The sequence below is a fragment of the Ambystoma mexicanum genome, chromosome 2q, assembly GCF_040938575.1.
Source record: "Ambystoma mexicanum isolate Mex_15411 chromosome 2q, UKY_AmexF1_1, whole genome shotgun sequence".
In the NCBI taxonomy this organism is placed as follows: domain Eukaryota; kingdom Metazoa; phylum Chordata; class Amphibia; order Caudata; family Ambystomatidae; genus Ambystoma; species Ambystoma mexicanum.
Genome location: NC_090924.1, coordinates 946,933,290 through 946,956,213, shown reverse-complemented (window position 1 = coordinate 946,956,213; position 22,924 = coordinate 946,933,290). Strand labels below are relative to the sequence as shown.

General features: G+C 40.6%; 1 protein-coding gene across 1 annotated transcript in view; it reads left to right on the top strand.

Moving 5' to 3' along the window:
* Positions 1-22,924, top strand: part of DNAH11 (dynein axonemal heavy chain 11) — a 4,227,155-nt gene that overhangs the window by 1,839,878 nt on the left and 2,364,353 nt on the right. The window contains exon 28 of the mRNA XM_069648254.1: positions 2,659-2,785. Within this exon, the coding sequence (XP_069504355.1) occupies positions 2,659-2,785 (127 nt within the window). The remainder of the gene's footprint in view (positions 1-2,658; positions 2,786-22,924) is intronic.

Below are 22,924 nucleotides of genomic sequence, written 5' to 3'. Positions count from 1 at the left end.
TCACAATCCTGTCTACATGCGACACAGGCCAAGGTTAAGAATTCCATCTAAGTGTGGCACCAGTCTACACTCACATTTCCTTAAAGATGCGACGCAGGCCAAAGTTAAGAATCCATCTAAGTGCGGCATATGCTAAAACTGGCTAGTATGTTAGTGCATCATGCACTGCAACATTTACAGTCCAGCCAAGAACGGATTTAGGCTGTTCACAAATCTCTCCAAGTATGCATGTTGTAATTTGTAACAAACTGCAGTTTGAACTTGCCGTTGACTGAGTCCCCCATGTGTACTGGGGAAGGGAGTTGGGCTCCCTAAGTCCGCAGATTTCCAGCCTCGCTCCGGCATACCTGGGAGTTCGTCCCAACAAGTGTCATTTCTTGTGTTTCTGTGTGTTATGTGACTGCGTCTGTATGCGTGGTAGTTGATACTCACAGATGAGCCAGGTGTTGCCAAAGGTTCCTGATGCCAGACCCTGGTGTATGGGGGAATACTGCAATATTTAGCTAATACGCGTGCATCATGGCTACTTGGAATTCACATGCATGATGTGTCCCTTGGCATGACAAATCACCTCTGCATTTATTCCAATGTTTCCTGTTACGCAATACGTGCTCATGGGTGCAGTTAATGGCTCCCAGTACCCGGGGAAAGTGTGCAACTGCATAGAATTCTTAAGTGTGCAACTGCATAGAATTCTTGCCGCTCTACCTTGCCTGCAGTGTGCGTGAAATGTTAATGTGCCTATGCACACGTGCTAGGATGTATCGCAAGACCTGGTGGAGGCAGGTCTGTGACATATCCCCAACAATGGCTGTGCTATGCTGGAATGATCCATTGGCCAGGAAGTGTAAGGCTGATAGCACTTTGACCAGTGATGTCACAGACTGTGAGCACATTGTGGCTGATGCAAGGTCATTCTCCCACTCCCGACCGTGTTTAGGATGATTTGGGGAGGGAAGCAGAATCTTCCATGCACCTCCTCATCTGGCATTCCAAACATAGTTGTTCGGGTATGGGAGATTCTGGCCTCCTCCTCATCCTCCCTGCATGTAGTGATATCTGGGCTAGCAATGCAGTATCAGGCATTGTGGCAATGGAATGTTCATTGGGATGTCATTGTGCTTTTTATGCGTGACCTTTCATTGCACTTTCGGATGGGCAGCGATGATATCGTTCTCCTTTGGAGACAAAGCGATAGTATGAATGTTTCTGTAAACAGGGTTTACTTGGTGCTTGATGGGGCGTGTTTGTTGTTTGCAAGGTACCTTCCTCCCCATGCCCATGTTTTTCCTAATTTTCCTCCTTTAATGGGGATTTTGTATGTTCCGCCTGCTTTTTCTTGTTTGCTTCGTCTCTTCCTGTGGGCTGCGTTCTATCCTGTATAATGTGCTCATGCAGATTGCTAGGTAGGAAGGGCCAGCGCAAAAAAGGATATGTGAATCGGATTTAGCACTGTGCAAAGTGTACTTTTGCGGAACAAAGAAACTTTGTGCTGCACTAAACCTTTTGTAAATTAGTGCCATTAGGTTTTATCTTTCTCATCTACATCTTTCCAGTCATCGACCTACATGTATCTGCAGCATAATGCCCAACTGTTTTATGTAAGATATTGTAGATCTAAGTCAACTTTCTAGAACCTTCCTTAATGCTTTGACTGCTCCTCAGTCATATAGATATGTCCGACCAAAATGGTTCTGTTTGCCATCAGGATGTGAATATATACATCCTAAATTGGGCTCGGAAGGTTGGGAGTGGGGGAGACTGTGAACCCCTAAAATTGCAGGGTCTGTGCCCAAAACATTTCCTTTGGGTTGTGACAGCCTAGTTCCCCGACGAGTCAAATGGTTAATTTCATAGAATATTGTTAGCAGTTAATCTAAAATTACTGAATACCACTATGTGCGGTGTAATATTGTACAACGGCACAAGAAAGCGTTGGTTGAGGATAACGTTTTGATGTAATTGCCAAAACAGGTGTGAACCAGACTTGGGACTAATAGCGTTGATTATGAAACACACTTGTATACAGCACACATGACAATAGTTCAAACAGTAGAGCCTGCACAGAAAATATTGATAATGACAAAATGTACGGTTGTATCAAGACCTGCTTGCTGAACGGATTCTCAGAAACGAATCATATGATGTTATGTTGCTCTGGGTTCTCTGTATTTTCATTCACTGAAGCATTTGCATAAAGTGCAACTCGCTGAACTGAATCGACCTCGTGGATCAACATAGTCACTTTTGTGGTGCAAATGTTTATTTGAACAATCATATTTTTGTTATTCTGATTGTTGGATGTCCATTGGATGTAACCTATCTAACCATTGTTTAAAACAAGAAATATAAAAATACTAAAGAAGCTTGGTAGGTCAAACCAAGGTGATATGTGGTTACCCCATTATGTTAATGGAATAACATGCAGCTGAGTTTAATCACCAAAGTCAGCGGAAAGCTGATGATTTCTTGATAGAAATGTACCTCTTATATAACTGCTGTTCCATTATCTAGAAAGCAACTGCACCGAAAACCTGTGGTGCTTATTTTGCTCATTTGAAATGTCTTTGTCTGAACTAGGCTACTGCCTGCCGATGAAGCCTGCAATGTCTTCCTGGCACTGAACATACTAATGAGACACGGTTCTTTTTTTTTTAGACTTTCGCTTTGTGAAAAAGCTCTATCTGACTATCTTGCAACCAAGCGTTTGGCCTTTCCTCGATTCTACTTTGTTTCATCTGCAGATTTGCTAGACATTCTTTCCAAAGGAACCTGCCCACAGAAGGTAAGACGTTTACGTTGCAAGGGGTTTCCGTATTAACAATGTCACAAGCCCTAGAAGAGGCCTTAAGCTAATTGAGAAGTATGCATGCTTCAACAAACTATTTGTCAGTTATGTCACATCTTTTACATGCATATTGCATCTTTATCAATCTCGCATCATAGGTGTGGCAGAGGGTACATTAATTAAACCTCATTGCGTCATTTTAGTGGCGATAAGTATATACTCTGTATCATTTAAGAAACAAAATTGAGTGAGTTGCTGGGTTAATACTTCACTGCAGTTCACACATCTTTCTCCATGGCGATAGTGGCCTGCGCTTATTGTAAACCCCGTGAACGGCTTGTTGAAAGTTTATTTCATAAGTTCAGTCCTAAGGGAGTTTTAAGGTATTTTGTACAGAGTCTTGTACATGTAAGGCATGTGGAACTGTGTGTCATTTGTTTATCTTCCAAGTGGGTGTGTTGAAGAGGCAGAGTTTCACAAATCTGTGGGACTGCAGCACATCGTGTTACCTATGTGGGTTCAGATGGATTATTTGTGAGAGATCACCAACACCAGTAGTGGACTCAACATTATGGAATTTGAGTTTCCTAAGGAAAATGAAGTGATGTTAAAGAAAGTTTCGAGAAACCCAGCTTCCCATCCCATTATTCAATGTCTAGTCTTGTATCAGTTTATTTCTCAGAAGCTAACAGCGAAGCCTACTCTTAAAGCTGGCATGGCTTATTATGCAAAATTATTTGATTCTACTAACGAGCCTTCAGAGAACACCTTCAATATGAAAATGCGATCAAACCTCCATACTCCCTGTAAGTACTACATGATGACACTAATTGCAGAGTTGGTGATCACTTTTACCTGATTTTCTCCAGCCTCATTCAGGTATTAGTATTCTGGTGAGGAGAGATCTGATTTTTGAACAGAGTGATGGAAGATGTATTCTAATGGTCAGGATGCTGAACTTTTCTGAGTTCTAATTCTAACTTCAATTTGTGACATATAGTTGTGTGATTCTGGACACATTACATAATATCTCCTTATACCTTTGTTTATAAATATTGTAACATTGTTAGTAACCTGACCCTATCAAGAGGGAATGGGGATTCATCTTAGCCTTGGGTGGGAGGCCTACCAGGCTGGAAGCCAGACTCAGGGCCTCATTACACGGATGGCGGAGAGCCATGGCGCTATTAGCGGCATGGTTCATGCCGGTAAAATACCGGCACCACCTTGGCGGAAAGAAGAATTACCGCCCCATTCCAAGGTTGGCGGGGCGGTAATTCCCCCTTCCACCATTGCCCTTCCCCATTCCCATTTTTGGCCCATAGGGCTCAATGGGAATGGGGAAGGCGCTAATTACGGTACCGCAAATTGCGGTACCGTAATTGGCTCCCTGGGTCCCTTTGCGGGTTGGTTTTTAAGGCCTGCAAAAAGCAGGCGTTAAATCCCCCAACCCGCAAAGGGACCTCGTAGTAAGGCGGTAAGGATTTACCGGTACCGCTATTTTACCGGTACCGGTAAATCCTTACCGCCATCCGTGTAATGAGGCCCTCATCAGTCCTACTGTTATACAAAGCATGTCGCGGGTGCTGCGCACCTGTCCTTGTTGGTGAATGATGTGAAGAGGAAGCCAGTTTGTCATGAAGTGTGGAAAAGGTGGACTTGTAGTGTGGGCTATCAACCCAACACCTTTCTGGTAGGAACATGCAGGTATTGGACCAGCTCCCAACACCACCAGACAGCAATTCCCTTATGTATGTGGTGCCAGAACAGTGCAAGCCATGTTGAATGTCCAGTAGTAGTTGTAGCAGAAGTTCTGAGTGCTGGGATCGGCAAAGATATGTTCCATGATACAAGGTACCAAGCGGAGGCACCAGGCTGGGGTAAAAACAAGAAGTGGAAGCCAGATAGGGAATTGCCAGGGCAGAGGAAAGGAAGGAAGAACCAGGCAGGTAAGAACCCCTGGCCAGAACAAGCAGAGTACTGGACAAGACAAGCAAGGGGAAAGCCAAGAAGGAAGGAATGCAAGAGGCTAATGGCAGCAACAGTGTGGCAGAAGGAAGAGAAAGGAGCCCACTGTGAGACAAGATTTCAGGTACTAGAAACGAGTACCAAGCGTAACACAGTCAGGGGCAATACTGTGTTGAGACACAGTGTGCTGGTATCTGTGGATCAAAGATATACTTCTAGGACTGAAACAAGGCCTGAAGCACAAGCGTACGTTGCCGCAGGGCCAGGAGGACTGCGCATGTGCCGGGTGTCGAACACAGATGCCGGCACATGCGTGCACCATTAAACATGGCAGCGTCCAGGGAGCCGCATGCCGGGAGACAAGGAGCCTGAGAGAAACCCCAACAGGAATATAGCCTCCATGTCAGTGTCCACCAGACCCGGCACTGCTGACTCTGTGCTCTGGTAAGTGGCATGACACCTACCACAGAGGGGGAAAGTGACACTTAGGAGGGCCCCATTCCCTGTCCCTTCTTTATTTAAAAGTATGCTTCTCAATAGTACCACTGTTGATCACCCTATACCTATATTTCAAGATCTCTGGTTTCTTTAGAAAATGACACATTCGAACATCTGTAGCAGTGGACCAAGAAGAGAACGCCCACCAACAGGAGCCACAGAGAGACACCACGTACAAGTGCACATCAGCCTAGAGCAAATTGAAGAGAAAAAGCTATGCAATACTGCACAGACAGGCACAAGAAGTTTCAGTGCATATGCAGAATGCTGCAATCCACTCCATATTGGAACAATGCTCATCTGTAAAAGAGCCGAGGGGTGGCTCCCCAACGAGGAGTGCAAACCCACAGACATTGGGAACGTTAAAATGAACAGGAACATTTGTCATGGCAGCCCGTCATTGACAGACTTCTGTGGACCCAGACTAGTTATCTTATCTATGACATACACACAAGTCAGTGGGCCTCATTCCGAGTATGGAGGTAATCATGGCGCTATTTGCACAATGACTACCTCCCATACCGGTACCGAGACCAACCTGGTTCAATGGGGGCTTACCGATCCATTCCGACCTTGGAGGGACTGGTAAGTCCCCATTGAAAAAAACATTCCCCATTCCCATTTCAGCCCCCATAGGGCTCAATGGGAATGGGGAAGTAGCTAATAACGGTACCGCAATTTGGGTCAGGTAGGATACAACGATAATACCTGACTCATGATAAGTGTCGTAAATAATGGGACATAGGTCATTAAAGGTAAGGGGAAGTGGCTCTTAAAATCAAAATACCCACTTACCTGTCCTATTAAGCACTCTGAGACTGATGATGCCCCATCTGCCTTTTTACCCTATAGGACTGTTACGCTCACCTGGCTCCCACAGGGGTGTCGAGCGGAACTGGACAGCCACGGTCTCCACCAATGTGATGCGTAGTGCAGAGAAGACTGACTGGACTGGCCCACCTAGCTTCGTCTGGTTGACCGGTAGAAGGAGTCTCCTAAAGACGGGGAAAAGGAATTAGCCACCCGTGGATTTGAGTATTAACACCTCACTGCGTCCCCACTTATCACTTCTTACATTCACTTTCACAAAGCTCACCTTATAGTTTTGTATGATGAGCTCTCCATCCTGCGAAGAATGCAGGGGCGCGTTGATGGCCAGTTACTTCACTGGCTTGAGGATATTGGAAGAGTTCTGGACAAATCTTGGCTCCAAACCTCCGGACGAAAGGCCGTAAGTATATAGTTCTAATGAGTTCAAAATGTCTGATTAATCACTCTTGTCCAATTCCTTGTTTCTTTTGCAGCTTAGACCCAAAAGATTATCGGCTTGAGGCAGCTGAAAGCGTTCAGGTAAGAGTCTGTGTTTTGTAACACTGTCCGGTAAATGATGCCAAGGTTTAACTCACTGCTTTCTCTTTTCTTGCAGGTGCAGCGTGGGAAGATTTGGCGTGCTGGTGGATAATACCTCCTGCGGTAAAATCAGGTAGGCATATGGTGGCAAGAGATTGTCTTTGTTTGTTCCCTTGGCTCACCTTGTTGTTTTCTTGTCCCCCTTAAGCGCTGGAATGCGGCAACCAGGTGATGGAGACAGCACCGGATCATAGAGATGCTGCGAGGAACGGTGAGTATGGCGCGGCGCTGCTGCTGGCAATGCGATGCGTTTAAAATGAAGTCTGTTTCTGGTTCGAAGATGCGCTGAATCCAAAATCAGGTAAGAAATCCAGTAAAGTTCTTGTTGTAACCTTTCTTCTTCTTTCCCTTCTTTCTAGGTGCTCTGGACTCGAGGCGGGCGTGGCAGGATGCTGGATGCTGACTGCAGACACAGTGAGCGTTACGCTGCTGGATGCAGAATAACACGAAGCATGTGCTGCTCTTCGGGCGTGGTTTAAATAGCCTTCAAAGTAGACCCAGGTAAGTATTCCTCCACAGCCACACCCAAGTAACAAAATAGTCCCTAAGATAAAATAGTCCCTTCAAGCCTCACATGGGCTTGGGTGCTTGGATCCCTTGCAGCATGGTCTGCATCAGGTAAGTTTTAACATATGAGCCTGGTGCCTATGGCACCAGGACTGATGTCCCATATGAGCCTGGCGCCATAGGCGCTAGGACTGTACCCAGATAGCCCCTAACAGGGGTTGCTGGGTTTGCTCCAAGTAACAAGATGCCTGCTTCCGGGGTTGATGGACTTGGTCTGGATGCCCGGGGGTAGGCATCATGACAAGGGCCTGGAAATGTATCCAACATGCCCGTCTGGAAACCCGAATATTTCCTCGAGACATCCCCACATGGGAAAATTGTAAAGCAATCATAGATCTTATGCAGAATACAATAAGATCTCATTTGTCCTGAAGAAAGCGGCCATCGACCAGAACCGCTGAAACCGGTTGACTTTTCAATAAGTAGTTGTGGAATGATGATCCGGACTCCAAGACCCATTATACTTTTGATAAAAGGCCTTGAATTAATGAATTAATATATAAATAAAAAGCAAGCATCCAAGTATTCCACCTAACAACTGAAAGAGGGACACTTAAAACCAGTTTTTAACAGTTTTTCGACTTTGTTGTTGAAATTATTTTTATTGATAAGACACACACACTGGAGGCGGGAATATTAAAGTGAAAAACCAACCACCAGTGGATGTGCAGTTTACCTTTTTAGCATAGGAATGTAGTGAGAGAGGAAAGGGAAAAGAACTCTACATACCATTTTTAGCCGGCACATCTGCAATTGCTAGGGCTTGCGTGACAGCTACTTATGTAGATTAGTAACACAGGGCAAACAAGGTATTGAAAAGGGACATAGATGTAGGAATAACTTTTCATAATTTAAAAACTTCTGTCAATCATGTGTTATAGATATCTGGGTATAGACAGGAGGTGACTACTCCTTGACTCCATTTGTAGCTACTTAACTCACAAAAGACAGACAGAAAAAATATACATCTGTGTACTTGTTTTCAAGCAATTGTTGAATTGTATAACTTCATATCTTTTCTATGCATATACAAATTTAGAGTGCTAAGCCCTTTTTTTCTATACCCATGCATGAAAATGTGTCAAACATATCCTAATACTTAGTTGTTCCCTGTTTTAAAGCACTTCTCATGTCATTTAGAAAATGATACACATTTTTCTCAAAGTAAAGCAATTGAGTATTTACATATGTTTATTTTAAAATGTTTAAAATAATTGTGTCGCTTTCTACATATTTCTCCTAATTCATTTGTAAATGTTCTACAAAGGAAAGCTTCACAAGTAGTGATATGATGCATGTGTAGCCGTTTACTATTTTAAACAAGGTACTCCTTGTTATGAACTATTCTAAAATGCTAATATCACATTTGTAGAAATGTAAGAGTGGTCTAAATATGGGAAAATATGTAGAGTGACCTTATATCTGTTGCCGTTAGTGACATAATCATTGATGTCATTCATGATGGTTTTAGTGATGTCACCAGTGATGTCCTCCGTGATACCGTCAGTGCTGTCATTGATGATGTCATTAGTGTTGTCACCTGTGATGTCATCATTGTGGTCATAGGCTGCGTAACAGGTGTGTGAAGTTAAGGTGGCTCTAGCTGAATTTCAGGGGTTTTGTTGCATTAAGTTCTCATCTTAACGTCCCTGCAACTAAACATTTTACTTCAATTTCAAGAGTTTTGTTTATTCCATAGATGTTTAGAACACTACCAGACCATAGCCATGGCATTTGGCCATGGTCAGAAACTCCACCAGACTACTAAGGCACTCTATATTTTAAAACACTTGCAACCCATCGCACAAAGACGTTCATCAATCACAAACTGATTTTGATCTATTTTGAGAGAGGTATTATTATGTGTAAAAGATTGCAGCCTTTGATAATTCACAATGTTTTTAGGCAATGCACAGTGAGATCAAATTATTTGCCATGGACCACACACTTGGGTTAAGCAGCCTGTTACAAGCCCCTTATTTTATGGCCGGTTTCTTGGTGACTGTTGTAATACCTCCCACAACTCCAACTAACCACATTTAAGCAGCACAGAAAAGGGAAAAAATGACCAGCTGCAAGAATATTATATGCCCAGGTACTCCTGTCCCCATCACAAACATCAAAATCTAGAACCCATGAATGTACGCACAGTGAACATATATCTAAAAGTGAAGTATGCAAATGTAGTTCATTTGACCTTCCCCTTAGAAGAAAGTGTGGAAGACAAAATAGCATTGGACTTAAAAGTAATGAACACCAGAAAAAGAACCTGAGTGAGGAAGTGTTCCAATGAGTATGCTGGCAAAGTATTAAAGGTGTTCACCTTTTAAAACCTAAATTTGTCATAAAATTGTCCCTGGAAAACAAAGTCCCAATATGAAACAAGTGCTTGTGGTCTTGTGGGTAAGCGTCTGCACTGGGAACATGACTATCTGAGTAAAACCCTCGTAGCCAAATACTTAAGCAAGCTTGCCAACATCAGAAAACCCAAGGGGTTGCGTCCTCACCCATGTTTCCTTTACTTGTCTCCTGAAAATCAGCAACAAACGGGGGAAAATAACTGCACCAGTGTCCAGGATTGCAAACTCTCTTGCCTCATCATAGGAAAATACTCATGACTCACTCGCCCTCTCATTTCCCTTCCTCACCCACATGTCTGGCTTTCAACAATACTTTAAAGATAACTTGAAAAGTACACATACCATATTGTCACTCAACAATATAAATCATTATTGAAATATGTTAGGCAAAAAATGTACAATTCTGGCATTATTCCCCCCATCTTGACTGTGAAAAGAGAAGTACAAGAATGCAATTCAGCAAAAGGCAAAACAACAGTCTTTAAGTGCAATACTTTCAAGGAGTGACATTAGTACATTAAAAAAATTAAATGCGGATGCTATGGGTTTTCATAATGTATTTTGGGATATTTAATATGAAGAAAACACACAGCATCCGGAACTGTAGATTGTCTCTCATCCATGAAGTAACCAGGATTGACCCTGCTTAGCTTCAAAGCAAGGACAATGCCTACCACCTCAGGCCATGTTGCTGTAAGTGGTCTTTTAACTTGTGCTCATTTGTTAGGCAACATGGCCTGAGGGTGCTAGCTGCTACATTGCTATGAAGCTAGCAGTGACTGCCTAGATGAGAGTTGCAGAGAGTCTGTAAAAATAAATACTTTCTTGCCCCCAAAGCCCTCACTAAGTGCCCCCATCATCTGTGCCAGCTCCCACAATCCCCACGATGTTTATATGACAAAGTTTGCTTTGAGATGTTGACATTTTTCGAGGTTATAGCCAAGGTTAGTGAAAAACTTTGTGTTGCAAACACAGTCTCTAGACACGCTCCAGCTCCCAAATGTCAGTTGGTGACCTCTAGACTAATGACATTTGCAATTATTTTGACCTTTCATTTTTTATTTCTCGCCTATAGCCATGGCTATTACATTGAGAAAAAAAAGGATGGTGGCTGTTTCATTTCTACAATTTCCCGGTTTTAGTCATTTACCCGAGATATAGCTATCTATTTTTGAGAAGGGGGCACCCCTTCTTCATCCAATATTTAAAAAACTTTTGCACGGAATAAGCCAAAACCACAAAAAGGCCTCTTTTAAATGCTTTGTGCCCAAGTTGTTTCAGACCTGGTCCAATTCCATCCAGAGGTTTGGACTGTGCAGTCCAGCAAATATTGACTCTGTTTTTCTATGGGAAAATGAAAGGGTAGTAGACCGCAACTTTGGCAAAAAATATTTTTGGGCTTATTAATATTTATTTTTGATTTTTTAACAAATCTTTACAAAACTTTGAAGTCTGGAGGGGCCTACTCATCCCTAACCAACTAGAGAATTCCGTTCTAATCCGTCACACAAATCAAACATTATTAACAATAGAATGTTACGAGGGTCCTATGGGAGTCCAACTCAAATTAACTATAGGGCGGCTACAGCCACCCTATAATATATGTATATATATATATATATGTATATTTTCTGTGAAAAAAACTTTAGTTTAAGTGGTCAGATTTGACACAACAAAACCCTTGAAATTTAGTGGATGTGGGTAGTGATGATCATCTTCACCCAGTGTCCCCCATTGATGACGCCTCGGATATAATGATGTGTTGTTTATGTAGAACATATATACATACAATGTCCCTCATTATGAGTATGGCGGTAGCCCACCAGTGCTACTGGCGAGGTTGCTGCTGTACCTGTAACACTGGATCCGCTGCCTCCCGACTTCCCTGTGCCACTGGGACATTACAAGTCCCGGCAGAGCGGGAAGTCAGGCGGCAGGTTTTGTAAGTCCCCATTCCCATAGAGTCCCATGCCGATGCTTCCATGGCAACTCTGCCTGCCGGGGCCGCTGCAGGGTCAGACCTGTTGGGCGCAGCGGCCCTGGCAGGCAGACTCATAGTGTGGCGGTTGGGAAACAAGGGTTTTCGGATCGCCACACTTGTAATGAGACCCAATATCACCCACATGGAGTTGGTACTCATTTATCGATCTCAGAAGGATTAAAAGCTGAGTTGGCCTTTCTGGGATTCTAACCTGCAACCTGTAGATCACACAGAGATTGCATCAGTTAGTGCACATCCCACTAAGCTATCTTGCTGACCTCTAATTGTGTGTGTCATTGTGAATCCCATTTGTTATGTATGTGCTCATAGGCTTTGTAATGGAGGGATGCCGAGTTAAGATGATCATCACTTCCCACATCTGCTGAATTTCAAGAGTTTTGTTGCGTTAAATCTGATCACCTTAACCGTCCCTTAACAAATGTTTTTCTGTGAATTTCAAGGGTTTTGTTATACCATAGTTTAATTATGGCCACTATACAAGTTGCACCAATAGGTTTCTTTAGGACCCACTAGTCATGGGCCTTGGCCCTGGCCACTTTACATGTATAACCTAGAGGTTATTTGGGGACCACTAGCCATGGCCTTCAGCCCTGGCCAGTGAGCACAGTCTTCGGACATGCCCACTGCATATTTTAAAACACTAGGTTTCTTTCAAGCCCGCTAGTCATGGACTTCTCTTTAAATTCATCGGATCTTTAGAAATCATGACCAGTGTAACTCTGCATGCTCCCGTTGATGTCCCCCATAATGTCATTTTGTATGTCATTATGAACCCCTTCTCTTAAAATATGAATGTGCTCATGGGCTTTGCAACGGGAACGCACTAAGTTAAGTTGGTCATAACTTCCCACATCCACTGAATTTCAAGGGTTTGGTTGTGTTAAATCTGTGCAATTTAACTAAGGTGTTTTCATTGTATTTCAATGTTTTTGCTATACCATAGTTTTTCCAGTGAATATATATACATATATATTCAGTGAAAACACTTTGTTAAAGGGACGTTATGGTTACAAGTAAAACCAAAAAACCATTGAAATTCACCATTGATGGTAAGCCAAACAACCATAACTCCCACCACCACTAACACCCAGGACATCAAAGATGACATGACAAATGACATTGATTACATCACTGAAGACATCACATATCAAATTAATTCTGATGAAACGTCGGTGGGAGGAGTTGTGTGTACAGTGATGGTAACAATATATTACAGATGATTGGGGGACCTCTCATGAACTATTTAGTGTATTCAAAAATGTACTCATTTAAAGAAGATGTTATATTGGGGTGTTCCTATTAATAAAACAACCTAATAATACATGTACATATGAAACAGAAATACAATATTTTTAATCTGGTCATATTGTTCAGTAAAATAATCAATGCAAGGCTATCAGAATTTTGTTTATAGTTAAACTTGAAATTAATAGCTAACAATACAAGATGTAATACACACTTGTGCTTGTACAAAGAATACATATAAAGAGACACAATGCATTGGAATCTGAGGCACATACAGTGAAACTCCAGTAAGAAGGAGAAAATGAGTATCACTAGAAAATGGGAATAGGATTAGAGTTTATTATCATGTATACAAATGAATTGTGTGTTTGAGGTATGCTTTTTTCTCAATGTATGTGCACCATGAGCTGAGGCCATACCCTAAGGAAAGTACATTAACACCAAAGGACATGGTTCACATCTATATATAAAGCATCTTTTCAATTTTAAAATGTTTATTGTCAGTAAAGAAAACCACCAGGCCTAGATTTGTCAGTGAACAAAAACAAGTGGACTACATATGTGATGTTATCAGTGATGTCATCAATGACATTTTTCATGTTATCTTTGATGTCCTGGGTGTTTGTTTTAGCAGTGCATGGTGGTGGCATGAGTTATGGTTGCTTAGCTTACCATAACTCACGAATTTCAATGGTTTTTCGGGTTTTACTTATAACCATATCGTTCCTTTTGCAAAGTTTTTCACTGAATTTCATAGGTTTTTATTAGTGCAACTTAACCATAGCATCCCTTTTACAAAGTTGTCTCACTGAATTTCATAGGTTTTTATTAGTGCAAATTAACCATAACGTTTTTTTTAATCAATTTTCTTCAGTGATTTTCATAGGTTTTTACCTTTGCACCCTTAATCTGCTACATGTTCCTTATATTATACTCAACCCCAATGTAGCAGATGTAGAGTCTATGAACAGTGCGAAACAGGTAGCCTTCTAAAGACCAGAAGCACAGGGGCGAACAGAACATTTTCTACCCATCAACCAACAAACACATATACATAAAACAACATTACTTATATTTACTGCACCCAAATATACCTTTTTGTCCAAATGATTACTTGAAATTTCACTATTTTTTTTATTTATAACACACAATATATTGGAATGCACCAAGCATAAACCATAACTGTACACTTCATATTATCACTTCAATACAACTATTCATAGAGACTAACATCCACCAAGTGCCTATTCTAAAACAATCTCTCACCAAACAGTAAGTACACTGTATTTCTTTCTTTATTACTGGCATTGATTATGTAATCATTTATTATAAAGAAAAATCACTATTTTTTGTTTTGACAAACATGGCAAATACACTTGAGTGGTTAGAGGAGATCTTCCCAAAAGAAGAAATGAGTGACGATAACATATCTAATGGTACACAATACATGGTTTAATATAAACAAATAATGTAATTTGTACAGACCTCACTAAAATAATAATTTATTTGTTTCTTACAGTACATAGTTTTAATGAAGAAACCATGCCCCAATGTAATTATACACAATCCCAAGAATCACAAAGAGAAACCCTAACCCCATCTGTACAAAATCAATTCATGAACTTGTCTGCAAAATTGGATGAACTAAGTAATGATTTTAAGGAACCTTTACAATATGTCCAAAAACATGTCATTAAACATGTTCCCTAGCATTGAACGCTTTAATGAAACCTCACTCCCTTTCTCCCCTAATTATTATTGAACAGAAATTCCAAATTCTCCAATTTATGTTTCCCATTACAATCCCCCATCCCTTTCATAAATAAATGTATTTTTATACTTTAAATGTGTTGTATATTGTTGTGTGGTATGTCTTTGTATGCCCAATAATGAATCCGCGGACACCATGACTGTCCAGGTTGTCCGCACTCAAAATGGAAGTGCCCCTGGACAGGCGTGATGTCTGGACATGTTTGGTTCTACAGGACGCACTTTTAATTAGTCTGTGGACAGTGTGCCTAGACACCCACGCACATGCACATTACGTCTCCCGCCGGATTGGTATCCACAGACGGCAGTCATGGCTGCAGGCATCCCCAGACGTCATTGTGTACCTGCACCCATGCTGCATGATGGCCTTTCCGTGAACGGTGTTCGCGCTCTGCAAATTGTTTAAATGTGCATTTTCACCAATTTAGGGTGTTTCAAGCTGAAATGTTACCCTTCCACAGCTCCCAGACCCATTCTTGGTTGATTTGGCAACTTTCTACCACTTCTCAAGGCCTATTTGCGACTCGGTAGTCCACGGACAGCACAACTGTCCATGGACGATTCCGCAGAAGGGACTCACCCATTACTTAGCCTCTTTCTCAGTCTGTCTATCTAGGAGAGAGCACCTGCTTTGCTGCTTTGCAGATCTGTTTTGCAGAACTTCTTGGAGATCATCATGGCATCTGTTGTGGCCATCGCTCCTTTCAAGCCACCCCCAACACCACAACCTCAACAACCTGGAGGGCCTGGACAGGGGAACAGACGTGGTGATATAGATGATGAGGATCAAGAGGAAGATGAGGTGGAGGAAGTCCCCATCTCCAGCACCCAGAGTGAGTCCTGAGTGTGGCAGTTTTTCACCACCATTCAAAATGTACCGAAGCTCGTGCAGCCAAGGTTCGATGCACTCAGTGCAAAGTTGTACTCAGTCATGGAAAACTGGGGCTATATTCCTACAGCATTACCTCCATACAGTGCCACACCAAGTCCAACCACCCGGGTGCTCTGAGGAAGGCAGCACCTGCCTCAGGGAAAAGTAAGCTGATGCCCTCTACCCCATCTTCTTCAACTGCTCCTGTTACCACAAATGATACTCCTTTGGGGAAGAGGATCCCAGCGGCAGCCTCACTGGCCATACAGAACACTGTTGGCCCTTCCTCTGTCAAACTGCCCCTTCATCTCTGTGGTTGGTGCCCTTTCCCTCCCCCACCTTACCTTGCATCTCCTAGGAAAAAACACAAAAAAGCCAAACAAAAATACAAAACCAAAAAATACAAATAAAGTTTTCTTTAGGACCCACCTTTCCAACATAGAAGTGATAAAAAAAAGTCACAGCCCCCTTTGCAGCCTGCACAGTCCGCAGACAGTGCAGCAGTCAGCGGACACCTACAAAATTCCAGGTATGGATTGGGGGCATGAAAATCATTTTAATAGTTTTTCACGCAAAAATGGTGCCTTTTGAAGAACTTTTTATGTCTTTTTCATATTTAATTTTTGTTTTATTGTTTTGTTTTATATACTAAACTAACAAATATTCTCCACTTCTTAATTATTATGCGTTCACAAAAATTGCTCCAATGCATTTTGAATGTTTTCCAGAAATATCTGATTGCACTCGATCTCTCCAAAGAATGTTCACAATATCAAATCGTTCTCATTATGAAAAGATGTTATGCCAACATCTCGCAAAAAAGCACACACAGCTTTATTCACGTTCCGCATTGCTTTTTTCCATTTGTGGACAAAATAAATTAAAACCCATCCACATTTGTCTCTGAGCAATCCGAGAAAAAATAATTTTGGAATTTGGAAACATCTTCATCAACTTTCCAAATGTTTCCTTCATTGCAAACTACAATACAATTCCAGTAATTTACCACACACTGTTCCCTCCACAAAGAAGAAAAAGGATGTATGAATGTTTTAAGTGAACCATATTCGGACAAAATGGGAGCAAATCTGCCCACTTCATATCTCGCACTCCATTCGATGACACTTCAAATTCATGGAATCCAAGATTTTCACCCAATCCACAGTCCTCAACATAGACCTCCAGCCAAGAGTCCCACAACATCCATACACTCTGCTGCCTCAAAGAGATAGACATATCCATTTCTAGTGCTCTCAAAACTCTTGCAGACAAAACTCCTGCTACACTCTCTTCTTGTACACCAAACCCAGTAAACCTGATTGGTTAATCCCCACAGTTTCCTTTCCATGGCAGGCATTGGCATTGTTAAAAGACCTGGATGTGCATGTGCCATCCCTGGACTACCACAGTGTCCACAGACATCAACGCCACTCAAAAAGGTGGGGGGGGAGAATTTAAACTGAACTTCAGTTATTTATTCTTTAGGGGTGGCTCTGAAAAGATTTTTTTTATTTCTGTGTGTTTTTTTTCCTTTTTTTGCTTTTATGTACAGTAGTACTATATACTCTACATCTTCCCTTACAATTGTATTACTGGAACTTGTTTAAAGCATTCCTTCCATTCTAAGAAAAATCACATTTCCAACATCTGTAGAATGAACTCCATCTTCACAAAAACGAATTCACACCATCAAACCTTATATTGTCATTCTCAAAACATGGCATTCCCAGCAGCATATAAAAAAGCAGATCCAGCTTTATTGACAAGCTGCCTCGATTCTTCCATTTCTGGACTGAAGAAGTTTGGACATCTCTATGTTTGCCTCTGATTCATTTCAGAAAAAATAATCTTTGCAGCAGGAATCAGTTCCATTAGGCTTTTCAATAAATCCTTCAGGATAACCTACAAATACCCCAAAGTGTTCTCTCCACAATGCACAATTATAATGTCTGGACATTTAAAGTGAGCCATACTCTGACAGAATGAGAACACGCTTACCCAGTTTAAGCCACAAGCTGCATGACACAAATATTCCACTTCTGCCAATCCAATACTTCCAAATATGCCATGATTTTCAGCATACTCCTTCAATGACTGAATTGAAGAACCTCCCAAAATCCACACACTCTACATCTTAATAGCCATACACACGTCCGTTTAGAAAGAACAAACAAAACACCTGCTACCATATCTTCCTCTAAACCACATCCAGAACACCTTATTCGCTAATGCCCCCCGTCCTCTTTCTATGCATAGTCTCCTCAAAATACCTGGATGTGCCTTGTGCCGTCCGCAGACCATCGCTGTGTCCATGCACCCCGTAGCACAGGGCAGCCCTTCTACCCTTTCCAATGTCATGTCCTCAACACTCCCTAATTGGCTGCTTTCAAGGAGTCACACATCCATCAAACAATCACATCCAAAAACTCTACACCTAACGCTGTTATCTCAGTTCAACACTTCAGATGTACTCTTGGACTCTGAGCGTACATATCTTCTGTTAATTAAAGGCATCTGCATCGAAAACTACTCTAAAACTGTGCATGATTTCTATTTCCAGATTCAACAAGATTTGCATCTAACAAGACATAGTACATGTATGCTTATATTTAAAAATATATTTTCTTCAACTCTTTCACAAATATATATCAATAGAGGGTTCCTGCTAGTTACCCTGTAATAAGCGTTTAAATAAGCATATTCTCTTTTTTAACCACTCTATCAAATGCCATGCTTTGCAGCATTCAGCACCTGCTCACATGAAGCAAATAATATTTACAATGCTCTGCATTTAAAAATGTTTCTTTTTAAGAACAATTGTTTTAAAGTAAAAATGCATATGTGAATTTACAGCAGCACTGTGTGCCACGTTTTCACAAATGAAAGGAAAAGCTGATAGAATAGATTTGTTGACCATTTTTAAGTGACACTTATTGTGGGCCACTTTAATATGTTGGCAGCACATGCCTACATTCCAACATCACCCATTCCAATCTGCAGGTTCTTATCAATTCTTCCTTTTTACCTTTCCACTCTGTGACCTCCAATTCCACTTCTATGATTAAAAAACACAAACTAAGTCCCAGAATGCAAAGAAGAAACAAGATGACTTCAAAACTGTGACATGTATATCGAATGAAACATAGCAAATGTCATGCATTGCAGCATTCAGTACCTGCTCACATGAAGCAAATAATAATTACAATGCTCAGCATTTGAAAATGTTTCTTTTTAAAAGTATTACAAAACTGCATATGTGCGTTTATCACAGCAGTGTGTCACTTTTCATAAAAGAAAGGAAAAGCAAATGGAATAGATTTTTAAGTGGCAGTTAGTGTGTGCCTGTTTAATATGTTGGCAGTACATTTCTATATCCCAACTTCACCCATTCCAATCTGTAGGTGCTTATTCAGTTCTACTGTTTTCACTACAATCTTGGACTTGTACTCCAACTTTTACAAGTTGCACTACAAATCAAAGAATGCAGACAAAAATGTAGGACTACATAAACACCTACAGATTAGAATACAGCATGTTGGCAAGTATGCATATACTCCTAGCACATCAAATTGCCACACACCAAGTGCCATTTAAAAGTGTGCTACAATACTTTTCCATCAATTTTTCTCCTCTTTTAAAAAACATTACACACAGAGCTTCTATAAATGCATATGCATTTCTTAACATTCAGGAAAATGCTCCTAAAAAGAAACATTTTTAAACGTCCAGCAATTCTATCAACTCTTGCTCGCAACAACTCCTCCTACCTTCATAAATAATATCCCTGGTTACTAAAAGTACTTCAACATTACCACATATCCCCACTAACTTTCCTTTACAATTACAGGAATCAAGCACATTGCCAAAGACGAGTACAAAAAAAGAATACCCTGCACATCCTACAAAGTAAGTACATTAATGTACCATATATATGTATATAATTGAAACAGTACAGCCCCACTATATATTACCGCAGACTACTCTTTTCAAACCCACTTTTCTGTCACTCTAACTCATTATATTGCACCATTGACACTCTTTCTATTCCCATCTAAACACCACCATTGCAACACCCACTGCTTTCCTGAAAATATCAGAATGCCCCTACTGATTCAATCACACCCCCACTCCCTTACTCCATAACCCGTAACTCTATAAACCAACTCCATTACACCTTTACAGACTTACTCTCATAACCTTCCTTACCACAGTAGTGTGCCACCTCACAATTAACTATTAACCTCTCCAATCATACCCATACACCCATTCACAATACAGACATATTCATTCCACAACTCTCAAACACAAACATTCTCTTATCCCAACAGACACAACAAAATGCCTACTAAACAAATGTAGCAAATAAGAATAAATGCAAATCATATAGTCATATCCCTCTAAAACAATTTATTGAAAACCTTAAAACAAAAGAGCTAGTAACTTTACTCAACAAAAGTAAACCAGCCACAACTAAGAAAGGTAAGGCCTCTCTCGCAAAAACAAAGAAATAAAATGTATGCAAAGAAATGCAGACCTACTAATGCACCTCACGGTAAAGCAATCCAAAATATGAATGCTCTTCAGAATCTTATAGAAACATCTGAAAAGTTATGATCTACCCTTAACAACTACTGCCGGAGACTAATCCTCAAAGCTCTAATTGACAGCCATTTCTATTAAAGAGAATATTGTTTATATTAATTTTAAACAGAATGAAACCACTAACTAAATTAATCAATAAATTACAGAAAGAAACTTCTATGTGCGGTGTCAATATAGAAACATTTTCAAACTTCTGTGAAGGTGAATGGATTTAAACAAGCAGCACAGAACCATATTTCAATAAAGAGGCTTATAAACAAGAACACAAAAAACAATTGCCATGGACACTAATGGCAGAGGGTATGAAATGGTTGGAGACGCCATTATGGCAAAAGAAACCCTTATAGAAAAAATGTCTCCAACAGACTTTCAACCAAATACTCTTTTCACCCAAGCAAACCGTCCAGTGTACAAATGGACAATCAGCTCAATTTGTAGCATATGCCAACAATCCTTTAATTCTCTACGACAATTTCTCAATCACTATGTAAAACTAACAGACAAAAGTAAAATGAAAACTTTACAATCCATGGACTCATGTCCAGTGCACAGCCACACTGGACTTTGAGGACATTCATTAACCTGCATTTTAGGAACAGGTTGCAAAAGCACCTTTGACCACATCAAAATATTGGCAACACACCATTCCTCTATACTGAATCTTGTGCATAGACTATATTATGCAAAAAGTCCTGCTCTAGAACTACACAATTTAAGTATTGTTCTCCTACATGGAACAGTCAAAGAACTGCTTCAGGAAATACAGGACATCCAAAGTACATACTTCAGTGAGGAAGTTGACTTAGAACACCAAGCACCAACCTCCTAAGAACCACAAACAAAACAAAAATAGAGAAATTTCAAAACAGATCTGCTGAAATACCAGACCAAGCATTTGTCTGTTGTCACAGAACCTTTTTTAATAAAAAGAGCACACAATTAGTAGATATAGCCTACAAAATAGAGGAAAATGAGGAATCCCAATGGTTTCAATTAGCTTTATATCTAACAGCAGAAATATAATAAAATAACTGACCCCTCAATAGGTTGCACATACTGCAAACCAAAGCTTGACAAAAACCAAATGCTGTCAGGTGCCATCACTAATAACTATATTTCCACTTCCAAAAGCTCTCCAACAACTTAACTTGCATGAGAGCATTATAATCCACACAGTGCACCCATTTCAAGCGAAAATACGCTTTCAACTGAAATCAGCAAAAATTACCTCCATCTGAGCTACTAAAGGGCATCTGAGGCAAAGTTATATATTTGTCGTTAGATCGCAAAGAAAATGTAGAAACTCTAGGCGTACAATGACCAATAGGTCAATCATTGATTGTACTTGTTAATGGTGTACCCAAAAAATACAAAATAATTAGGCAACAACTAGTCAACTTAAACCAAGATACACAAGCCCTACAATATCTAAGCGAAAACAATGAATACTACAAAGATATAAACACAGAGGAAACCCTAAGAGAAACCACCCAAATAATTAAAGGTTCACCAGCAACTGGGCAATTTAAACATATAGATCATTCCACTGCAGCCAACATTTTAGACAAGTATACAATTCACCCACTACACTCCAAAGACACAATTGAAGATGTATTAGAAACATATGAAATGCGTCAAGCCAACAACTCTCCGTGAGCATACTGGAACAAAGTGTAGTATCACATTCTGTTAAATGTATTTTATGCACTTACTCTGCCTGTGCAGACTATTATCATCTCAGATTTTCAAGGGCCCTGAGTGACTGTTGTTTTTTCCACGTGCTCCCAAACTCCTTGAGAGCTTTGAAACACTTGCGTGTGTGTATAGGTGTTATATAAATAAACAATACCAATACCATCACATTCACTACCTCTACTCTTTCCTACAGAAAAAGGAGGAAGATATGATGAAAGGTCCACACAATTAGTGCATCAGAATATCGCTCTTTACAAATGTATTCTGAAGACCCCAGATTCATACAAAATGTGTAATACATTTTGTCACCTCCTGTTCGAAAGTGAAGAAGCAATTCTATGTTATGGAGTTGCACACACTAAAAAACAGGGTCTCATTTTTTAAACATGTCCACTACCCAACTGCTTCAAAAGATAAAAGACAGAGATGAGGTTTTGCATTGAAGTATCACAAATCTCTTGGCAAACATGTGTGGTACAAAAGAATACTGGTTCCACTCACATGAGTACGCATGGGATGACTTGCATGACTCCTTACACACTGCAAACCAACGAGGGAATAGATTTAAAGACGGCAGGAGAACTATGTTCTCTTGACCCTGTCAATGTATCAAGGTACTTGCACCATCACTTCACTATCATGCTGCACTTTATCTGCAATAAAAATACCCCTCTGTCTCAGAGAAGTGTGACACTTCTTTTGGAGAAAAGAATATCAATCCAGAGGAGTCCAACACATGTATATGCTGTTGTGGATAAATGATTCTCCCAAATTTGGCCATGACAGTGATGCCACTGTTTTACAGTTTATTTGAAAATACATTGCCTGTGTCATCCCTTCAGAAACCACAGAGAGTGACCTACGTGCACACATCTCACTCTTCCAAAAACATAAGTGTGGCAAATTCTGCCGACGTAGATATAAAAACAAAGGTAAATACTATACCAAATTTAGCTTTCGCTTCCCTAGACCAGTTTGCAAAAAAGGACAAGAAAGTAGCTTCATGTCTTCTGTTAGACACAACGTAAAAGGCAAATCCCCTAAAACACATACAACATTAAAAGGGACAAAGCATCCAAGTGCATCAATGATTACAATGCAATCATTGCCCTCTTGTGGAATGCAAACATAGATATACAATACATTGC